This window comes from Diceros bicornis, chromosome 13 (genome assembly GCF_020826845.1).
Source record: "Diceros bicornis minor isolate mBicDic1 chromosome 13, mDicBic1.mat.cur, whole genome shotgun sequence".
NCBI lineage: Eukaryota > Metazoa > Chordata > Mammalia > Perissodactyla > Rhinocerotidae > Diceros > Diceros bicornis.
In genome coordinates, this window is record NC_080752.1 from 46,201,196 (window position 1) to 46,223,609 (window position 22,414).

The following is a 22,414-nucleotide window of genomic DNA, read 5'->3' on the forward strand; positions in this document are numbered from 1 at the left end:
AAGGGTGCAGGCCTGAGGTCTGGGACATGAAAGCCAGAGTCACTGTAGGAACGGTCTTGAGAAGTCTGGGGTCTACAGGCCACTACTAGACCTCTTCACTCTCACCTCATTTGTTCAACCAATGAATCTTTATTGAAGGTCAGTCACAACGCTAGACATTGGAGATACAGTGAGCAGAAGCAAAAACAGACACGCCCCTTACTCAACACAATGGGAACAGAAGGGAATTTCCTCGTCCTGATAAAAGGCATCTATGAAAACTCCACCGCTAACATCATACTTAATAGGGAAGATCGGGAACACGGTAAGGATGTCCGCTCTCCTCACTTCTATTCAACACCGTACTGGAGGTTCTAGCCAGGACAATTAGGCAAGAAAAAGAAATCAGAGGCATCTGAATTGGAAAGGAAGAAGTAAAACTATCTCTATTTGCAGATGACATGATCTTGTATATACAAAGCCCTAAAGAATCCACGAAAAACTTAGAGCTACTCGGTTAGATCAGCAAGGTTGCAATATCCAAAAATCAGTTGAATTTCTATACACTAGCAATGAACAATCTAAACTTGAATTAAGAAAACAATTCCATTTACAATACTATCAAAAAGAATAAAGTACTTAGGACAAATTTAACGAAGGAGGTGCAAGACTTATACATTGAAAACTACAAATTATTGTTGAAAGAAGTAAAAGAAGGCCTAAATAAATGGAAAGACACTCAGTGTTCCTGGATTGGAAGACTTAATATTGTTAAGATTGCAATACTTCCAAATTGATCTACAGATTCGATGCATTCTCTATCAAAATTCCAACTATCTTTTTTTGCAGAAATGGATAAGCTGGTCCTAAAATTCATACGGAAATGCAAAGGACCCAGAATAACCAAAATAATCTTGAAAAAGAACAAAGTTGGAGGACTTACACTTCTTGACTTCAAAACTTACCAACACACTACAGTAATCAAGAAAGTTTAGTACTAACATAAAGTTAGACTTAGAGACCAGTGGAATAGAATTGAGAGTCCCAAAACAAACCCATGTATTGATGGTCAATTGACTTTCTTTCTTTCTTTCTTTCTTTTTTTAAATATATATATATATATATATATATTTTTAAAGGTTTGTAATTTTATTTATTTTTCCCCCAAAGCCCCAGTAGATAGTTGTATGTCATAGCTGCACATCCTTCTAGTTGCTGTATGTGGGACGCAGCCTCAGCATGACCGGAGAAGCGGTGCCTCGGTGCGTGCCCGGGATCCGAACCCGGGCTGCCAGCAGCGGAGCACGCACACCTAACTGCCAAGCCACGGGGCCGGCCCTCAGTTGACTTTCAACAAGGGTGCCAAGACCATTCCATGGAGAAAGCATAGTCTTTTCAACAAATGGTGATGGGACAATTACATATCCATATGCAAAAGAATGAAGTTGGACTCCTACCTCACACCATATACAAAAACTAACTCAAAATGGACCACAGACCTAAATGTAAGGCTAAAACTATACAACTCTTAGAAGGAACCATAGGTGTAAATCTGAGTGACTTTGGAATAGGCAATGGTTCTTAGATATGACACCAAAAGTACAAGTAGCCAAAGAAAAAGTAGGTAAACTGGACATCGTCAAAAACTTTTGAACATCAAAGGATACTATCAAGAAAGTGAAAAGTCAACCCGCAGAATAGGAGGAAATATTTGCAAATTAGAGATGTGATAAGGGTCTAGAATCCAGAATATACAAAAAACTCTCACCATCCAACAATAAAATGATAAATAACACAATTAAAAAATGGGCAAAGGATTTGAATAGAAATTTCTCCAAAGAAGATACACGAGTGGCCAATAACCACAAGAAAAGGTGCTCAGCATCATTAGTCATTAGGGAAATGCAAACCAAAACCACAATGAGATACCAATTTACACCCACAGGAAAGCTACAATAAAAAAGACACAATAACAAGTGTAGGCGAGGATGTGGAGAAACTGGAACTCTCATGCATTGCTGGTGGGAATGTAAAATGGTGCAGCCACTGTTCAAAATAGGCTAGTTCCTCAAAAAATTAAACACAGTTATCATGTGGCCCAGCAATTCCATTCCTAGGTATATACCTGACAATTGGAAACAAAGTTCACACAAAACTTGTACAGGAATGTTCATAGCAGCATTTTTTACAGCAGCCAAAAAGTGGAAACAACCCAAATGTCCATCAACTGATGAATGGATAAAAAAACGTGGTACAGCCATACAACGGAATACTACTAAGCCATAAAAAGAAATGAAGTACTGACACATGCTACAACATGCATGAACTTTAAAAACATTATGCTAAGTGAAACAAGCCAGTCACAAAGGGCCATATATTGTATGATTCCACTTATATGAAGTGTCCAGAATAGGCAGATCCAGAGAGACAGTAAGGAGATAAGTGTAGCCAAGGGCTAGTGGGACAGGGGAATGGGGAGTGACTGCTAATGGGTTTGAGGTCTCTTTTTGGGGTGATGAAAATGTTCTGGAGTTAGTGGTTATGGTTGCATAAATTTGTGAACATATTAAAAACCACTGAATCGTATACTTTAAAATGGTGAATTTTATAGTATGTGAATTATATCTCAAAAATAAAAAGGAAGAACAAAAAAGCCCAGACACAGCTCTTGCCCTAATGGAGCTTACATTGGGTGGCGGGAGAGGATACCACATACATGCACACACAGAAAAATTGCTGTTCTGCTAAGTGCTCAGAAGGAGAGAGCCAAGAATGAGAGCTCTGATGGAAGTGGTCAAGGAAGACTTCCTGCAGGAAGTGATCCGATGGAAGAGGCCTTAGCAAGGTAAGGAGGACAGGGAAGAAAGTTCAGGCAGGGCCGGCCCCGTGGCTTAGCGGTTAAGTGCGCGCGCTCCGCTGCTGGCGGCCCGGGTTCGGATCCCGGGCGCACACCGACGCACGGCTTCTCCCACCATGCTGAGGCCGAGTCCCACATACAGCAACTAGAAGGATGTGCAACTACAACATACAACTATCTACTGGGGCTTTGGGGGAAAAATAAATAAATAAATAAATAAATAAATAAAATTATTAAAAAAAAAAAAAAAAAAGAAAGTTCAGGCAGAGGGAAGAGCATGTGCAAAGGTCCTGTGCTGGGAGGGAGCTTGGCAAGTAGAAGGATCCAGAAAAGACCCCTGTGGCTAGAGCAGGGGTAATGAGAGGGAGCAGGGCACCAGAAAGAGGGCTGGAACGGCTATTGTGTCCTGTGGCCTGATGCAAATGTGGCTGAGCAGGAAAGCAGCTTGGGGCTGGAGTGGGCACCAAGACCTCTGAGTGCCCCCTTGGGTCAAGCATCATTCTGCAGGTATCGGGCACCAAGTGCAGGGGTCAAGTGCTCCCAGTCAACATCTGGAAGGAGTTGGGAAGACATTTCTCGGGGCTGAGCCACTTTTCCTGTGACCTGATGGAAGGAGGAAAAAAATCCAATTCCCTGACTTATTTAGTGGCACCTCCTGGACTGATGCTCCCAGGAAGAAAATACTGATGAAACCCAGCCTCACTGCTATGGCAACAGCAACCACTTCTGACTTCCCCTCCCAACTAAAGGGTGGTGGGAAGTCTGCCTAGCAACAGTGAGGGCGTCAGGAGCCCCTCCCCCTGGGCTTCAGGATCCCCCTTCCGTTATGCTCCAGCCTTGGCTCGGCTCCCAGCTTCCCTGCTTCTTCTTCAGTGGAGAATCACGGCAGCCACCAACATCTGGTCAGCCCTTCCCAGCTCAGACTGCGATTTATGCCACCACCCTGTGATGTGGGGTCATTAGCCCCATTGGACAGATGAAGACACTGAGCTCAGAGGTGAAGGGGGGCCTGCCAGCCCGGGATCCCTCCCTCTGCACTGCCCTGACTCTCCCACGTGGTAAAGGTCTGTCATCTGTGCAGGTCTCCTGCCCTGATTCACCTGTGGCACAAAAGAATGGAAGGCGTGTCGCTCCCTCATCTTGTCTCCCTCTTCCTTTCTTGGTAATCTACCAGTTCCAGGGGACTGCACCCCCCAGTGCTCTGTTATGGTCTGATCCAAGAGAAGGCAAGGGAGAGGTCATCTGGGGCCTGTGAGAGCCGGGGCGGTGAGAAGGGACTGCGGGAGAGGCCCTGCGCAGGGCCCAGCCCAGGCCCCTGAGGGGGTGCCCCCCTCCCCCTGGGTGACTGGGCTGAGGAGTTTCTCTTCAAAATGCCTGGCTCTGAACTGTAACCCTAGTATTAATAATGACAGCTAATATTCTGTGTGCACTTACTCTGTGCCAGGCTTTGTGCCAAGAGCTTTGCGTGCGCCGATTCATTTAGCCCTCACAACCCTGAGGGAGGGATGGGTCACCGCCCCTGTTCTACGGAGGGGAGCGCTGCCTGAGATCTCAGAGCTGGAGAGGGGGCAGAGCTGTGGCAACCCAGGGGTGGGGACCCCATAGCCCAGCTCTTAACCAGATACTTGCAGCCCCCAGGAGACTTCCTCCTCCTCACCTCCCCGTGCCCCATCCCCCGGGCTGGCTGGGAAGATTGAAAGGGAGGGCAGAGGAGCTGAGGAGCCGAGTGGAGCGGCCTCTTGCAATCATTTCCTGGCCCTGGGCCAGAAGGCTGCTGGGAGAACCTGCTGGAGAAAGAGGTGCGCTGTCTGTGCGTGGAAGCAAGGGTGGAGGGAGAGGCCCGCCTGAGGACTGGGCCCCACCTAATCTCCGGGCCTGGTTCACAGGAGGAAGGAAAGGGAAGGCATGCTTCTTAAGTGCCTACTATGTGCATACGCTGAGCACAGCACTTGACAGGTGGCATTTCATTTTATCCCCAGAATGACACTAAGACATAATAGCTAAGACTCACTATATGCTGAGCATCTCTTGACTGTTGAGCGAGCTTTGATTCATTTAACCCTCACAGAAACGTGCCGGGTAGACTGAGATCATCTTCGCTTTGCACTTGGGACAACGGAAGCATAAAGAAGAGAAGTAACTTGCCTCAGGTCACACAGCTGATCAAGATTTGAACCCGGTCCTCTGGCCGCAGTCCGTGAGTACCAGACTTACTATCCTGCTGGGCAGCAGCGTCCCCATTTTCCAGAGGAGAGTGAGGACTTTCTGGAGGTCACCAGGTGTCAGAGTGGGGTTCGAGCCCCCTCTCCTGGGACTGTCGGTGGCATTGCGACTTATATAGTGGCACCTCCTGGACTGACGGGCACCTTCGCTGCTCCCTACCAACTCCTGCCCAGAAACGACGTTTCCTGCCCAGAAACGTTGAGACCACGGGGACGCTGTAGCTGCAGGCTCTTGCCCACGGCTGCCCAGAACCGAGGAGAGGAGCCGACCGCTTCCACCCACCTGTGGGAGCTTATTTTTGTTCAAGGTATTTTTGTCTGCAGTCACACACCCAGCTGTGATCCTTCCCAGAAATGGCGTCTGCCCGCTTCCTGGAACAGTCCACGCAGGGCCCCGAGGCCAGGCTCCCCATCCTCTGCTGGGGCAGCGAGGAAAAGAGACAGGATTGGACCCAACAGGCTCCACTGCCTCCCTGGCCTGTGTCCTCATCTGTACAAAGGGTTGGAGGGATGTTCTCTGGGGACCCTCCTGGCTTCCACATTCCAGGATTCTCTGCCTAGGAGCTCTCCATTTAGCAAACAGTCATGACCATGTGCCTCACAGACACGCCACCCTCCAAGAGCCTGATCATGATTCCTATTAGCTGCGATGACAGGGCTACCACTTCCTAACCACTGACTAAGCGCCAGGAGCCAAGCTGAGTGCTTGTCACAGATTCTCGCACCGAATTTGCTCAGTAGCCCTAGGAGGCAGGTACCATTATCTCTACTTTACAGATGCTGAGCAACTTGCCTGCGCTCACACTCCTAGGGAGCAGCAGAAACAGGGTGTCACCATCACCTGTGCAGCTGGGAGGTGCGAGTTGATCATGTCCGTCAAGCATCTGGCCACAGCAGACCTTGATAAACTGCGCCCCCACACCCTATCCTGTCCCATCAGGCCCAGGGCGCCAGCCAGCCCAGCCTGTCACAGCCGACAACCACAACCATGGCTGAGTCCCAGGCTGGGCCCCAGACAGCCTCACTTCAGTGGAGGATCCCTGTGTCCCTGGTGGCCTGTCTTGGGAATGACAGCTAGTGGCAGCTTGGGGACAGCAGCCTGCTCAGATGGCTTATGGGTCTGCTGACCAGCAGACAGGCGGTGACAGGCTGGAGCAGCTGGCATCACCCGAGGCAGATTAGGCACCTGGGAGCCTCTGTCTGCACCCCACCGCCAAGTCTAGACCCTTCTCTGACATTTGGGGGCCTTCAGGACCAAAGCAAGAATACCAAGAAAGCACCATGTGTCTAAATATTTAAGTTACAAACCAAGCTAACAAACTCTTTTTTCTCTTTCTCCCCAAAGCCCCAGCACATAGTTGTATATCCTAGTTGTAGGCCCTTTTTTTAGTTCTTCTATGTGGGACGCTGCCTCAGCATGGCTGGATGAGCGGTGCATAGGTCCGCGCCCAGGATCCGAACCAGCAAACGCTGGGCCGCGGAAGCAGAGCACGCAAACCCAACCACTACACAACTGGGCTGGGCCTTTTTTTTCCTTCCCCAAGCTAACAAACTCTTAAATAAAATATGTTCTGTCTTCCTACCTGGACATACTAGTCTGGAAGGCCAGGCTGTAAATTTAAATTTCTGTGACTCCTTAGAGTTCTGTGCTAGAAGACAGTAGCATCTTCCAGCCCCAGCTAGCACTCCCACTTCTGGCTCCCTTCTGTGCAGGGGCCTCAGACACAGGTCTGGACACCCTCGGACACATCCACACCTGGCCCCCCCGGCCAGCAGCCAGGCTTTGTCTGTCCCTGCAGCACACAGAGCTGCACAGGCTTCCTCCGGAGAAGCCCTGGCAGATCCTGAAAGTGAGCTTGGGGCTGACTGGACAGGGGACTCTGGGGTCTGTTGTGAGCACAAGGATAAATCCTCACTGAGGACACGTTCCCAAGGGAGAGTCTCAGGCCACATAGGTCCCTGGACTCGGGGGAAGCCCAGTGGGATGGAGTGAGCTTGGGATTTAGCATCAGGAAATCCAGACAAACTTCAGCTCTGCCATGTGTGCGCTGTGACTGTGGCCCAGTGAATTCCCCTCTCGGGTCCCATTTGCTCAGCTGTAAAACAGGGACAACGGTTTCTGCCTGGTAGGGGTGTCATGAGGAGTAAATGCACCAAGGTCTGTGAAAGGGTTCATGCCTTGTTTGCAGACTGCTCAACTCCACACTGACCACCATCTCTAAGAAGTTCTCTATGTAACATCCGGATCCTTCACCATCTTCTCCTGCAGAGCAGTGGCCACAGCCCAACACAATCACCGATAGCATCTGAGCCCACACGGGCAGGGACTTTGCCTCCTACACCACTGAATCCCCAGCACCTAGCACAGTGCCTGGCACAGAGTAAGCACCAATGAATACTTGATTGGCTGAGTAAACTAAGCTCTGTGATTATTCACCTGGGCTGTCCATCTGCTCATGGGGTTCACGCAAGCATCACACATCACTGAGGGCCTCTGAGGGCCAGGCTGTGAGCTCCAGACGGCTCAGGCACCTCTCCGAGCCTCTGGCAGCTCACGGTCTAGGGAGAGAGATTCGATGTGGAAATAGGAACAGATTCCAACAGTGCGATGCCTGCTGTAATGGAGGCAGTGGAAGCAAGGTGCTGCCAGAGCCCGGAGGAAGATGGGTGCAGGAATACAGACGCGCCAAAGAGGAAATGATGGGTTAGCTAGCCTTAAGGAGATAAAGAGGGGAAGGGACTTCCAGAGGCAGGAACAGCAAACGCAAAGGCACTGAGGTGTGAGGTGCAGCTGGTGTGCTTAGACCAACGCGGCCCGCACTCAGGGACATGGAAGCGGTGAGCGCCAGGGTTGGCAGGCAGCCCAGCGTCCCACGGGCTAGGCCAGTGATTCTCAGTGTGCGGTTCCGACCAGCAGCATCAGCAGCACCTTGTAACTTGAAATGCAAATTCTCAGGCTCCATCTCAGATTTATTAAATCAGAAACTCAGGGCAAGGTCCAGAAATCTGTATTATTAACCACCCCCCCCCCGCCCCCCGCCCCGCAATTCTGATGCACGCTGAAGACTGACGTCCTTCTGAAGGCAATGAGGAGGCATGGACAGGCTGTAAATGACAGACAGCAGAATCAGAGTGCACTTGGTTACAAGTACTGGGCTGGTAAAAGGCCCATATCTGAAAGTTGGCCCCACGTGGACCCTCACCTCCAGCTGGACAGAGCTGCTGTGGGCGGCAGAACAATCTATCTTCACATGTGAGGGAAGGGGCCTCTGGGAAGTCAGAGACCTGCTGGGCACAGGGCCTGTTGCCAGGGTGACCACCTGTCCCTAGGAGAAAGGGGGCAGCACCCTACAGAGGGCCAGTGAAGAGGAGCTGGTTATCATGGCAACCTCCCCTCAGGTGGGACAGGGTAAGGGAAGAAGGAAGCCTGGTTGTCCCAGGTACCCACCCCCACTCCCATGAGGGAGCACACTGACCCCACAGCCCTCTGTCCCTCCTCTGACCGCCCATCATCCCCTCTGTCCATTTGGGCCCCAGGTGGCAGCTCCCTCCCCTCCCCATCATGAAGCCCCACCCTCCTGCCACAGCCTAAGGGCTGTTGGGCTGTCTCTTGGTTACAGCCTGGGCTCCTGTATCCATGGTGACCCTCTCTCAAGAGGCCCGAGACCCTCGCCTGCCAGGCCTTCACTTTCCTCTGCCAAGGCTGGTTCTGGGGGCGGTGACCGAGCTCAGTGGCAGGGCTCTGCCACTCTATTCACCGGCCCATGGTGAAAAAGAGGAACAAGAGGGTTCAATGTATTACCTTCCACCAGGAGACGGACACGGAAGGGCACATCAAACAGCTTTTCAAGCCCAACTTGAGGCTCGGGAGGGAGCAAACCACACCTTCAAACCCGGCAGAGCACAAAGCACCAGGGTTCCAGAATCGGAAAGGCCTGGGTTTGAGTCCCGCACCAGCGCTATGTTATCTCGGGCAGGCTGTGTCACCTCCCGAGCCTCAGTTTCCTCACCTGTACATCGGAGATACTAGTATCTACCTCCTGGGGTTCCTGCGAGATGAAGCGAGGAAACGAACCTTAAGTGAGCACAGAGCCTGGCACCTCCCTGCGTCTTGTCTTCCTGTTCCTCAGGGAGGAGGGAGGAGAGCCCACTCCTGGGTGACCTCTCTCTGCTGGTGGGACACCTGGTGGGGAAGCGCAGTGGCTCTGGGGTCAGAAACACTCCACAAACAGACTGCTGGTACTGTTATTATTACTATTAATCACCTGCCAGTGAATGGAGTCCGGCCTGGTAAATTGCTTCCTCCGGGTAATTTACATTTCCTATTGTCGTTGTAGTCTTCATTCACTACAATCTGATACAGGGATGTTCTGTAGAAAGCAGGAGCCATGTTGTGCTTCTTAGTTTTCCTGTGGTGCCTGGCCCAGGCCCTGGCAGGGAGCGCCCAAGAAGCTCAGCATGGAAGGGACTTGGAAATCATCTCCTTTAACTTAGTATGCAAGGCAGAAAGCTCTGCTCCCGAGCCTTATCAAACACTTGAATGCCTCCAGGGACGAGGTCCTCTCTCCCCGCTGAAGGTGGACCGGTGCCCAGGACTCCAGGGAGGCTGAGCTCCATGGGGTGAGCGGGAGCTGAGCTGAATGGGCAGCAGCAGGAGTTGGGGCCATAGGGAACTCCCGGGGCTACCCCCTCGCCCTAGCAGCCCCCCTTCCCCTCCCGCTGAGAGTTGATAATAGAAGTGGTTCTAATTATGTGCTAATTGCTTTCTTCCAGGCAGTTTCTCTGGAGCCAAGGAGTTCAGAGTTCATGAATAAATGAAGAGGGAGGAAGCGAGAAGGGATGTTTATTGATCCACAAATCTCTACGTGCCAGCGTCTGCCCCACCAATGCTTGGGCATGCAGCTGTGTGCCGTTGTGAAGACATACATACAAACACACAACACACACAACACAGCCCCAAAACTTCTTTCTCCAAAGGACTGGTGGGGGGCAAAAGGAAAGTCACAAGAAGTGTCCTAAATTGGCTTTGGGTCCCTGTCCCAACTCCGCCACTGACTTGCATTGTGGTCTTGGAAATCCTGTTTTCCCGGCTGTATAGTGTGGGGGTGAAGGTAATATCTGACAATGGCCTCTCAGAAAACCCAGACTTAGGATGTCAATGGGGGAAGCATCCAGCTAGACAGAACCCTGGGCTGTGCCAGCTGGGCCCTGTCGCCCTCAAATTGCCCTTTCATCCAGATGCCTCATTTCCTAAGAACTGGCCAAGTAGCCGGGGGCTCCAGGGATGTGGCAGGAGGAACACCCACATCTCCCTGCTGGCAGGACACCTGGCGGGGAAGAGCATGGGCTCTGGACTCAGCTGCCTGCTCTGCCACTCAGTGGCTGTGAGGCCCTGGGCAAGGCACTTGAGTTTCTTGAGCCTCAGTTGCCTCATCTGTTAAATGAGAATGACAGGCTATGTTATGAAGGTTCACCCAGGGCATATAACGGCCTTAGCCGAGCGCCTGGCATATAGTAAGCATTTGGTAAGTGGTAGTTGTTATCGCTAATATTGTCAACAACCCTGCAAGGTATAGCCTGACATCTTCATTACAGATGAAGAAACTAAGGCACAGAGGGGTCAAGCAACTTGCACCAAATCACGCATTAAGTGGCAGGATTTGAATCCAGGCCCATCTGACCCTGAAGCCTCTGTGCCCCAGTCTTGCTTCTCCACTGTGTCTGATTCCAGCTGGTCCGCAAGAGCTGGCACATAGCAGGTGTCATAATAACCTGCTGGATAACAGAGAAATGTAGGGGAAAAAATGAGCATAAAAACAGGCTCTGTTTCCAGGGACCAAGGTGGGGGTGGGTTGATGGAGGAAGAACTAGACCAAGATTTCTTTCAGGTCAAAGCAAAGTGCTGGGTCTGAGGGACCTCAGGTCTCCCTGCCTCCTCAGCAGCTGGGGCCAGGCCAGGTGGGGATAAAGGGGAACCTTGGTATGTGCTTGTGGAAGGACATCTTATTACTCCCTCATGACTTCCACTAAGAAGCCCAAGTTTGGAATCCTGACTTTTTGGCACCAGCCAGTACCTGCTCTGTCACTGCCTTGCTGTGTGACTTTGGGCAAGTGACTTCAGCTCTGAGCTTCAGAGCCCTCATCTAGGGAACGGGATAACAACAGTCCACCTCTGGGGCTGCCGCGAGGGTGACATGAGCTGGCACGTGTGAGGCCGTATGTCAGAGGTTAAGCGTGGGGACCAGGGTTTGCATCCCAGCTCTGCCACTGCCTGACGTCACCGCTCGCAGCCTCAGATTCGGCTATGGTAAAACAGGGATAATAACTGTGCCTGCCATACAGGGGTGGAGTGAGGGTAGATGAGCTACTGCAGGTGAAGCGGATACAACTGTAGGTGCAGCGTGTCGTAAGTGCTCAGTAAATCTTCTCTATTAGACTATACCACATGCAGAGACCCTGCAGCCCATTTCACATATGGGGAAACAGAGCCCCAGGAAGGGGCAGGGACTTGTCCAAGGTCACAGAGCCAGTTGATGGCAGAGCCAGGCCTATGTGGGAGCCAGCTGGATGCAGGGCCCCCTGTCCAGACCTCGGCTTGAATGGATATTCACAAGACCTTTCACAGGACCTGGGCCACCCTGCTCAAGGCTTGAGGACTCTAGGGGGCTGAAGCTCCCCCACTCCTGTCCTCCCTGGTGGCTCCAAGGCTGGCTCGAACCAGCGGGGTGTGTCAGAGGGCAGGGAGGGCTGACCTGCCTTCCTGGCCCGCCTGGCCAGCCCCTCCACTCCAGGGCCGGCTGCAGAGGGCTCAGAAACAATCCAAGGGCCCAGGACCAGAACACCATTTGTCAGCCCTGCATCGTGGTGGCGGGCTCATCTCCATGGCAACAGTGCAGTGTGAAGGCATCCTGGCATCATTAGGGAGCGCGCTGAGTAGTATAAACAGAGGCTGCAGTAGATTACACGCCTATTATGAGCAGTCTCGGGCTCTGAGCACTGGTAATTATGCCTAATTGTGCATTTAATTGTGTAATTGAAAACCCACATCTCTGGTTCAGGCTGGGGCTGCAAAACCTACCCCCTCCTCCAATAAAATGATGCTTAGGCACTGTCCCTACCCTGAAAATCCCAGGGCTGCCTCCCCTTCTAGGGCAAGGGGTAGCTGGAACAGCACAGGGGTAAAGTGCCTATAAACTCCCATTTCCTCCATTTCCTGTGCCAAGAGCTCAGCCGGGCTCTGTGATTTGGGGTGCGGGGGGGGGGGGGGGAAGGAGTATGCTTAAGGCAAAGGGACCTGGTAAGAGCAGAAAAATATTCACAGTTTTCATTATTCATAATAGATACCATTTTGTACTATTGTCACTGTCCTCTCAGGACCTAGAATCAGAATCTGGTGGCTCCAAAGGACCTAGATCATCATCAGATCCATTACACATCCAAGTGGTCATCCAACCTACATATAAATTCATAATCACTGCCAGGGACAGGGAACTCATCACCTGATTGTCAGTCCACCACTGCAGAGCCTCTGTAGACTGCTTGAAAACCACTGATGGAGTTCAACACTCTCTCCCCTCCATCCCCTAGTTTCACAGACTGGAGAAAATAAGGCCCAGAGAAGGGCAAGGCCAGCTCAAAGTTGCACAGCAAGGAAGTACCAGAACCCTGGGTTTCTGACTTTCAGCCGAGAGCATATTTTGTACCCTAAGGTGACTCAGCACCTAGAACCGTGCCCAATACTTTGTGGGTGCTTCATAAATATTTGCTGAATGCAACTCTGGGTAGGGGTAGCTGGTGGCACTTCATACTCTCTGACCCAACAGTCTTTCTGAAGTTCAGAAAGCTCACCTGCGGTGGCCCGGGGGTCAGTGATGGGTCAGAACCTCCTGCTCTGACTCTCTGTGGTCTGCAACTTGATTTTACAACTAAACATGCTATGTGGACATTTGGGATGCAGACAGTACAGACACTCATTCAAACAGACAGAGGAAAGAAGAGGTCACCTGAGTGCCTGACAACCGACACCCAGGTGTAAAGCCCTTGGCAGGCCATAGGAGGCAGGAATCTCCTCTCCTCAGAACCTGATGCTCCCATCAGTCTCTGCTGCCTGCAGCAGGTAGGCTGACGTGGAGCAGCTCTGATCTCCACCTGGGAAAGGATGGAGCACACTGATGACTCAGAGCTGGAGGGTCATGAGATGATGAGTCCAACCTTCTCCCTTTACAGCCAGGCACACAGAGGGCCAAACCTTCCTCTCTGATTCCCTCTGAGTGAGGGCCAGACTCTGTGCCAAGCTCTTCCTACAGTATCTCAGGCACCCACCCTCACATAGTCCCACGAGGGCGTGCTATTATTATTCCCACTTTACAGAAGAGAAGACTGAGGGACAGTAAGACCAAGGCCACACAGATTTAGCAGAACCTCTGCTCCAACTTGGGCCTTGGGTTGTAAAGGGGACATGTCCCATTTCCTGGCCCATAGTATTCAGATTCATAGAACCTGTGGCCTCATTTCTGGGGCATTCAAGAGTGTGAACCCTTTGTGAGCTCCTGCTCTGCATATCTTATCTCAAAGGAGCCTCCTGACAACTCTCTGAGGCAGATGATTATTATCCTGATTTAGAGAAGTGCAGGTAGAAGCTCAGAGAGGTTAAGCGTCTTGCCCAAGGTCATCCACCTACAAAGAGGCAGAGATGGAACTGAAACTCCAGCCTGACTCCAAAGCCCAAGCTCTTCCTAGTCGACTTCCCTCCCTCTGGATTCCCAGCTGCTTGGAGAGGCAGGAGCCGGGAGGCCAGGGTTACCCACTGAAACCTACAAGCACAGTAGCACCTCTTCTGAAACCTCGGTGTTTGCTGGCAGAGCTGCCCGAGGCTCTCCCTCAGTCTCTGAATCCCCATCCCTTTCTCTCTCCAGGTCAAGCGGGGAGATTGAGGGCACTGGGACTGGGCTCCCCCAGACCAAAGCCAGCTCAACCCCCCATGGCCTGGAATTAGCTTTTAAAACCACATCTCTGGTCTCAGGCAGCTCTCCCATCACCCACTCCTCCCTGACCTAGAGGAGAGAAGAGACTTCAGTGATCAGAGCTGACCATCGCCGCTTGGTCCAGATCTGACAGTTGTTCTCAAATCCTTTCCCCTTGATCACTCATCTGAGGCTGAGACTGTATCTTCTGTTTCCTTGGTAACAAGTCACTTAATTCTTCTGAGCCTCAGTATGCCCATCGGTAAATGGATATAAAAACCATACCTATCTCACAGAGTTGTTATGAGGGCTGATAAGTCCAACACAGGTCAATTTCTTTCCTGGGCAACTTTTTCTCAACCTGCATCATAGTTCCCTTAAACTCAACACAGGCCTTGGGGTGAGTAGAAATGTGGATGGGGGATGGGAGCATTTGAACAAGCAGCTCAGAAGATCTTGCATCTAGTAACAACCCCTGATGGCTGAGGAAGATTTAGATTTTCCATCTGCTTCCATATCCAGCACCCTCACAGTCCTACAGGGGTAGCAGCGGGGCAGGGGCAAGGTAGAAGCTACGGAGTCCTAGATCTCGGTTTGAATCCTCCTTCTGTCCCTACTATTTATGTGGCCATGGATAAGCCAGATGGTGACAAGGGACAAGTATATACAGTGCTTAGCACAGTGCCTGGCTCATAGCAGACACCAAAAATAGGAAGTCGGTATTATCATTTCCCACCCAACCATACATTTTCCATATAAAGATATTAACACTTAAAGAGTTTATGAGCATGACTCTGATCACTAAAATCTCTAATCCAGGTGGAGATGGGGCCTGAGGTGACTTGTTCAAGCCTCAAGGCAAATTACAGCTAGCCACAGGGAACATTTCCCTGGGCCAAGCACGGAATCCCCCAAACTGCCATAGGGTAGTTGTTCTGTTCTGTTCAACAGTAGTCTGTTGTTCTGACTACTTTACAGGAGAGAGGCAGAGGCTCAGAGAGGGGAAGGGACTTTCTGGAAGTCACAAAGCAAGGCAGCAATGTCTGTCCGACCCCAGAGGTTCTGCTCCTAGTCCCTGTGCCAGATCTCAGAGCAGGTGCCATTTACCGGGTGCTTATCTCAAAATCACCCACCCACCCCTGCCAAGGAGCAGAACCAGAGCCAGCCCCTGGCCCCCTGGAGGCCCCCTTCTTCCCCCTTGCTCTGCTCACCTCACAAGGGTCTAAGGGCTGTTTGGCCGCAGTCTGTCCATCTGCAAAAGGGAGTTGACCAGCCCAGCCCCTGCCCTGTCCAATGGGGTATAAGGAACAAAAAGGGGCAGTGGTCACGACAATTTCATGCTTCTGGCTCGGAAGCCTGGCCCAAGGACCTGAAGCACCCAGAGCAGAGCCAGACCCTCCCCAGGAAGCCACGAGCTTGCAGACACAGCTGCTTCAGAGCGCAGGCCCCCGCAGGAGCCCATCTCCCTCCAGACTTCACCATCACTATTGCTAATAACGACATCAATCAGGTTGACCACGTTTCACACCATTACTCGCAGCTCAGCAGGAAGCTACATATTTCCCCCTCACCCACCACCTTCCAGAAGGCAAAGAGCTTTCCAGAGGGAAGAGAATGAAACCAATGTTTTTCTGAGTACTTACTATATGCAGGGCACCTGGCTAAGCCCTTTTATACAAGTCTGCAAGGTGGGGATGACTCTTTCTCTTTGACAGAGGAAGAAACTGGGGCCCAGACGAGCGAATGCATGCGTCCAAGGGCACACAGAGCTGGGACAAGAACCACGGCAGGGATGTACTAGGGAGCGCTCTCGGGCTCACACCCCAGACACTGTGCATGATCCCATTGAAGTAGGATCATTTTCACTTTCAGATGAGGAAACTGAGGCTCAGAGCAATGAACAGACCTGTCTGGGGTCATACATTCCTTAAACCGGAGCAGCAGAGTGGCACAGGGGGGAGGGGGTGGCTCTGTCCAGGCAGGAGAGTGCTTACATCCTGGTTCTGTCACTGACTAGCTTAGTGATAGCAGGCAAAGCTCATCCCCTCTCCGAGCCTCAATTTCCTCATCTGAAAAAGGGCATAACAGGGCCAGCCCGGTGGCCCAGTGGTTAAGTTCCCACGCTCCGGTGGTCCGGAGTTCTCGGGTTCGATCCCTGGCGCGGACCTACACACTGCTTATCAAGCCACGCTGTGGCAGACGTCCCATGTATAAAGTAGAGGAAGATGGGCACGGACGTTAGCCCAGGGCTGATCTTCCTCAGCCAAAAGGAGGAGGATTGGCAACAGGTGTTAGCTCAGGGCTAGTCTTCCTCACCAAAAAACAAAGGGGATAACAAAAACATCTATCCCATGGTGTGGAGTAACAATAATAAGGATAAAACAGTAAAACAGCTAATGTTTATCCATCTTTTAACATGTACTGGGCACTTTGCCAAGCACTTTACATATGGAAGCTCATTTGGTTAAATGAGGTAATGCATATGAAGTGCTTAGCACAGGACTCCAGAAACGGGAGTGATAATGATGATGATGAAGAAACTGATAATGCCCTAGGGTAAAGCCCCTCGGTTCATCCTCTTACAGGAAGAATAGAGTCACCTGTGAGGTTTCAGGAAGGAGGTGGACCAAGAAAGAAGGGCAGGCTTTCGACAGGGGAAGGAAAAGGGAAACAAAAATTAGGGAGTGAATAGCATTAGTAACATCAAGATGATACACCAGGGCCGGCCCCGTGGCTTAGTGGTTAAGTGCGTGAACTCCGCTACTGGCGGCCTGGGGTTCGGATCCCGGGTGCGCACCAACGCACCGCTTCTCCGGCCACGCTGAAGCCGTGTCCCACATACAGCAACTAGAAGGATGTGCAGCTATGACATACAACTATCTACTGGGGCTTTGGGGGAAAAAAATAAATAAATAAAATTATAAGAAAAAAATTACTACTCTTAGTTCTAAAAGGCAATAAAAAATAGAATATTTAAAAAAAAAAAAAAAGATGATACACCAAGTAGAACCTGGGAAAGCAAGGGATCCAAGATGTTCTACAGAATGGAACCAGATCGAGATGCACTGAAACCTCCAGGCCAGCCCAGACACCATCCCCCCGAGTCCCACGTGAGCAGAACTGGCAGGACCCAAGAGATGCAGGAGGATGGTTCTGCCCCCACTCCACCCCCCCTTTTTTTTTCTGGTGAAGAAGATTGGCTCTGAGCTAACATCTGTTGCCAATCTTCCTCTTTTTTTTTTTATTGAGGTTTTAATGGTTTTTAACATTGTGAAATTTTGGGTTGTGCATTTTTGTTTGTCCATCACCATATATATGACTCCCTTCACCCCTTGTGCCCACCCCCATTGCCCCTGGTAACCACAGTACAGTTTTCTCTGTCCATGTGTTGGTTTATATTCCACATATGAGTGAGATCATACAGTGTTCGTCTTTCTCTTTCTGGCTTATTTCACTTAACATAATACGTTCCAGGCCCATCCATGTAGTTGCAAATGGGATGATTTTGTCTTTTTTTATGGCTGAGTAGTATTCCATTGTATATATATACCACATTTTCTTTATCCAATCGTCAGTCGAGGGACACTTGGGTTGCTTCCACTTCTTGGCTATGGTGAATAATGCTGCAGTGAACACAGGGGTGCATAAGCCTCTTTGGATTGTTGATTTCAGGTTCATTGGATAGACTCCCAGTAATGGGATGGCTGGGTCATAGGGCATCTCTATTTTTAAGTCTTTGAGGAATCTCCATTACCGTTTTCCATAGAGGCTGCACCAGTTTGCATTCCCACCAGCTGTGTATGAGGGTTCCTGTTTCTCCATATCCTCTCCAACATTTGTTGTTTTTTGTCTTGGTGATTATAGCCATTCTAACGGGCGTGAGGTGGTATCTTAGTGTTGTTTTGGCCAATCTTCCTCTTTTTGCTTGAGGAAGACTGTCTCTAAGATAACATCTGTGCCAATCTTCCTCTATTTTGTATGCGGGACGCCACCACAGCATGGCTTGATGAGCGGTGTATAGATCTGCACCTGAGATCCGAATCCGAGAATGCTGGGCCGTCAGAGCGGAGCATGTGAACTTGACCACTACGCCACCAGGCTCTTGGTTCTTCCCATTTTACAGATGGGAAAACCAAGGCTTGCAGTGGGGAAAAGACTTGCCCAAGATCACAGGATGTCAGTGGCAGAGCTGGGCTTGATTCCAGGCCCCCTGCCTCTCAGCTCAGTGCCCAGCTGCCTGCTACTTCCCACAAAGGAAGAGTGCAGAGGGCACCTGGATATGTTTGGGCCACAATTCCAGAGAAGAGTCCCACGGTACACATTATTAAGATAATAACAATAAAAAGCTAGAGTTTATTAAATGCTCACACTGTGCCTGGCACAATGCTAAGTTCATTATATGCATTTAATCCTCACAACAACCCTAAGAATTGGGAACTGTTCATATTATCTCTATTTAACAGATGACAGAACTGTGGCTCAGAGAGGGTAAGCGACTCACATAAGATCACACAGCTAGGAAGTGAGAGCCAGGACTCGAACCCAGGTCTACCCTGTCAAACTCCAGAGCCTTAACTACTCCCCTACCCTTGTCCACCTGAATGGTACAGCCCCCACTTGCTTCTCCCACCCTTCAGTACACCCTCACACCCTACTCCCTCACCCAAAGCAAGTCTAGCCCAACTACAGAAGAGTGGTTAGAAGTGGCCTGTTTTATTGTCATGATCAAACCCCATTCAAAAAGGAAGAATGACACAGTTCCTCCTCTAAAGTTTTCAGCTGAGAAACATTTAACATCCTCTTCCTTCTCTGCCTCTTCCCACTGGATGAGAAAACTGAGGCTCCCTTCTCCCTGTGATGATGTCAGGCTGGTGAATTCCAGCACGGGGGAGCACATTACAGGCCACAGGGGCTCCTCAGAGTTGGCAAGAACTGAAGACACCCACTCTGCCGTCAGCCCAGACAGAGCAACAGAGCCAAGAGACTGATTTTCAAGTCGCTCCTCCTCCTGGGAGCACCTCCCCAGTTATCTCATGTGACCCTCACAAGCTGCCCAGAGCCACTCAGTCTGGATGGAGGAGAATCAGAATCCCACCAGGTCGCGGCAAACTGCAGAGCCCCGAGCGCTGGTGAAACCCTCCAGGTGGAAGGGTGGGTTAGCTTAGCCAGGGAGAGCTATGGAGGCAGGTGAGCGGGAGGCTGGGAGACCACCTCCACCACCTTCATCTCTCTACGGAGCAGCAAGCACCTCCCAAGGGAGCCCCGACGTATCAGGGCCAGAACTACTTATTTTATAATTAAGAAGGCAACAGAGGATGCTGGTCAGCTGCCCGGCTTCAAAGCCTGACTCCTAACTCTAGAACTCTGAGCAAGTTACTTTATAGGGTCATGATGAGGAAAATGAGTTAATACATGGAAAAGTGCTTACAGGGGTACCTCGCAACTTGGAAGTGCTCCCCAAAGCTAACCGCTGTTATTATCATCCACAGAGAATGACCAGGGGACACGTGGTTAACAGTGCTTACCTGTGGGGTGTGGGATGGGCGTTGAGAAAAGGAAACTTACCTTTATCTTCTGCTCTGTTTGATTACTTATTGATTTATTCGTTTTTACAATACGTGTATGTTACTGCTCTAATAAAAAAGACTGAGTTTAAAATTAAAAAATTAGGGCCGGCCCCGTGGCTTAGCGGTTAAGTGCAGGCGCTCCGCTACTGGTGGCCCGGGTTCGGATCCCGGGCGTGCACCGACGCACTGCTTCCCTGGCCATGCTGAGGTCGCGTCCCACATACAGCAACTAGAAGGATGTGCAATTATGACATACAACTATCTACTGGGGCTTTGGGGGGGAAAAAAGGAGGAAGATTGGCAATAGATGTTAGCTCAGAGCCGGTCTTACTCAGCAAAAAGAGGAGGATTAGCATGGATGTTACCTCAGGGCTGATCTTCCTCAAAAAAAAAGAAAAAACTAAAAAATTAACAAACAGAAAAAAAATCCTCTGAAAGTTTTAGCATTTCTTGGCATTTTATGTTCCTCAAAGTAGATAAGGAAGGGTGTTTCTAGTGTGAGCCAGGAGTTGCCAAGTAAGTGATTCATTCATTTATTTTACAAATATTAATGGAGTGCCAGGCACTGTTCCAGCTGCTGGGGATTTAGCAGGGAACAAAACAGATAATCTCTACCCTTCTGGAGTTTCCGTTCTACCTGATCTTAATTAATCCCCTCTGCAACCCTCAAGGATGAGCAATTCACAGAAAGGCAGACCAAGGAGGCCCAGTGAAGGGAAGTCACTTGCTCTGCATCCTGAAGCTGGGAACAGGGCTACAGTCTTCCAGCCCGAGCTGCTTCTAGCACTGCCCAAGAGGGCAGGTCTGTGGATGGCAAGTTTGGGGCTGGTGTCCCTAAGAGGAGAGAAGATGAATGAGGAGGCCTGTTCATCCAGACTCAAAGCTTCACTTTGCATGGTCCACACACCTGCGGTGGAGGAGGGCAATGAATGCAGGCAAGAGCAGAGACCCAGGTCATGGAGTGGGGCATCAGTGAGGCTCAGGCTCCCCCAACTCACACTCAGATCTGAGTTCTGCCCATGGAGGTCCTCATGCACCTCTGCCTGGGGGAGAAGCACAGTTTCAAACCCCCTAGTTGTTGGGCCTCAGCTCTAGGGTAAGCAGGAGACCCTGGCCTCTCCTTAACCACCCTCCCAAATTCACCTGCCAGGGCCTGACTTGAAGGGCAGAGCCCCTTCAGCCCCCACATTCACTCCACCGGCCTCCCTGAGACAAGAACCTGAATTCCCCTAAGCTTGGGTTAGGCATGGTGTCCCCAGATGCTCCCATCCTCTCCAGGGCACCCAAGTAACCCCACCCCCAATGGTGTCAGCCCAGGCAGAGGAGCTGGTCTGCCCGTCCCCACCCCTGATGCTCTGGTGGAACTGATAATGGCCAGAGCCAAAGCAGGGAGTGTGGTCCAGCACCTGGTTGGTCAGGCTGGCCCAGGACCTGGCAGCTCCTTGTGACCCTCTCCAGGGAGGTGGCTCTCCATCCTCGGACCCTCCCAGTCAGGAGGGTGAAGGGAGGCAGAAACAGCACAAAGGAGGAGTGAACGGCTCTTGGAGTCTAAGATCCCAACACACACAGAAGAACATGGACCAGAAATGGTCAGAGAGCTAGAGACATACCAAGGAGAAACCCGGAGAGAGATAGACACGGGAGCAGAGACTGTGTGAGAAACACTCACAGGGGTGGAGACCCCTGCCAACGAGCGATCTAGAGGAAAACACACGGCAGGGACCTCAACGGACCCGCAGACCAGCCTCAGACACACCCCCAGACCCAGCGAGCCACGGTCCCAGAGCGCACTCTCCAACAGGAGGCCACTCGCACGGTGCGGGCTAGACGCGTGGAGCCCGAAGCGCGGGGCGGCCCGGGGACTCGCACACAGGACGCACTCAGGGACCGGGAGCGCTGGGCGAGAAGCGCACACAAAGAGACAGCCGGGCCAGCGGGAGCAGGCTCCACCCGTCCGCTCCGTGACTCCAGACCACCCCCAACCCGAGCCCTCGCACCAGACACACACACAGACACACAACCCCAGCCGCACGCCGCGGGACCCCGCCCCGGCCGCCGGGCGCTCACCAGCTGCAGGCAGCAGAAGGCGACCAGCGTGCAGCGCCCGCTGCACTTGCCCATGGCTCCCGGGCCGCACGGGCCGTCCGCCGCCGCGCCCCTCTAGCTCGGCGGCCGCCGCCTCCTCCGCGCCGCGAGGGCTCCGCGTCCTCCCCGCTGGGCGCCCCGGGCGGCGGGGACGGGCGCCTAGGGCCGGGCCCGCGAGCGCCGGGTCCTCAGGGCTGGGGCGGGCCGCCCGCGCTCCGAGTCCATGGTCGTCGGCCCGCGCGCTGGCTCTGCCGCGCCGCGCCTCCTTTGTCTGGCCCGCCGGCCGCCAGGCGCGCCTCCTGCCCCGGGGCGGCGGGCGGGGGGCGCGGAGCGGGGAGCGCAGCCACGGGGCGCGGCGCGGCGCAGCGCAGCGCAGCGCAGCACTGCCCAGCTGGGGCAGCCGCCCGGGCGCTCGGCGGCCGCGGCTTCCCGGCCCCACCACGTGGCTCCGCCGCCGCCGCCGCCACCGAGAGGGAGGGACGGAGGGGAGAGGAGGGGTGGGCGGGGCGGCCGCGGGAGTGGAGGGGAGGGGAGAATGGGTAGGCAAGTGGAGAGTGGGGGCGAGGCAGCAAGTGAAGGGGGAAGAGTGCGGGCTTGGGGGCTGACAACGCCGGGTGAAACCCAGGCTTCACTGCTCACTCGCTGTGTGACCTTGGGCAAATCACATCACCTTTCTGGGCCTCAGTTTTCTTAAAGTAGGAATAATAATATCTGCTTCAGTGTTGTCACGAAGATGAAATG

The 22,414-nt window shown here is 52.0% G+C and overlaps 1 protein-coding gene across 1 annotated transcript in view; it reads right to left on the reverse strand.

Annotated features, from left to right (window-relative positions):
• The window catches only part of NKAIN1 (sodium/potassium transporting ATPase interacting 1), a 41,938-nt gene extending 19,878 nt beyond the window's left edge, over positions 1–22,060 (reverse strand). The window contains exon 1 of the mRNA XM_058553491.1: positions 21,656–22,060. Coding sequence (XP_058409474.1) covers positions 21,656–21,709 — 54 coding nt within the window. The 5' untranslated portion in view covers positions 21,710–22,060. The remainder of the gene's footprint in view (positions 1–21,655) is intronic.
• Between the last annotated feature and the right edge of the window lie 354 nt (positions 22,061–22,414).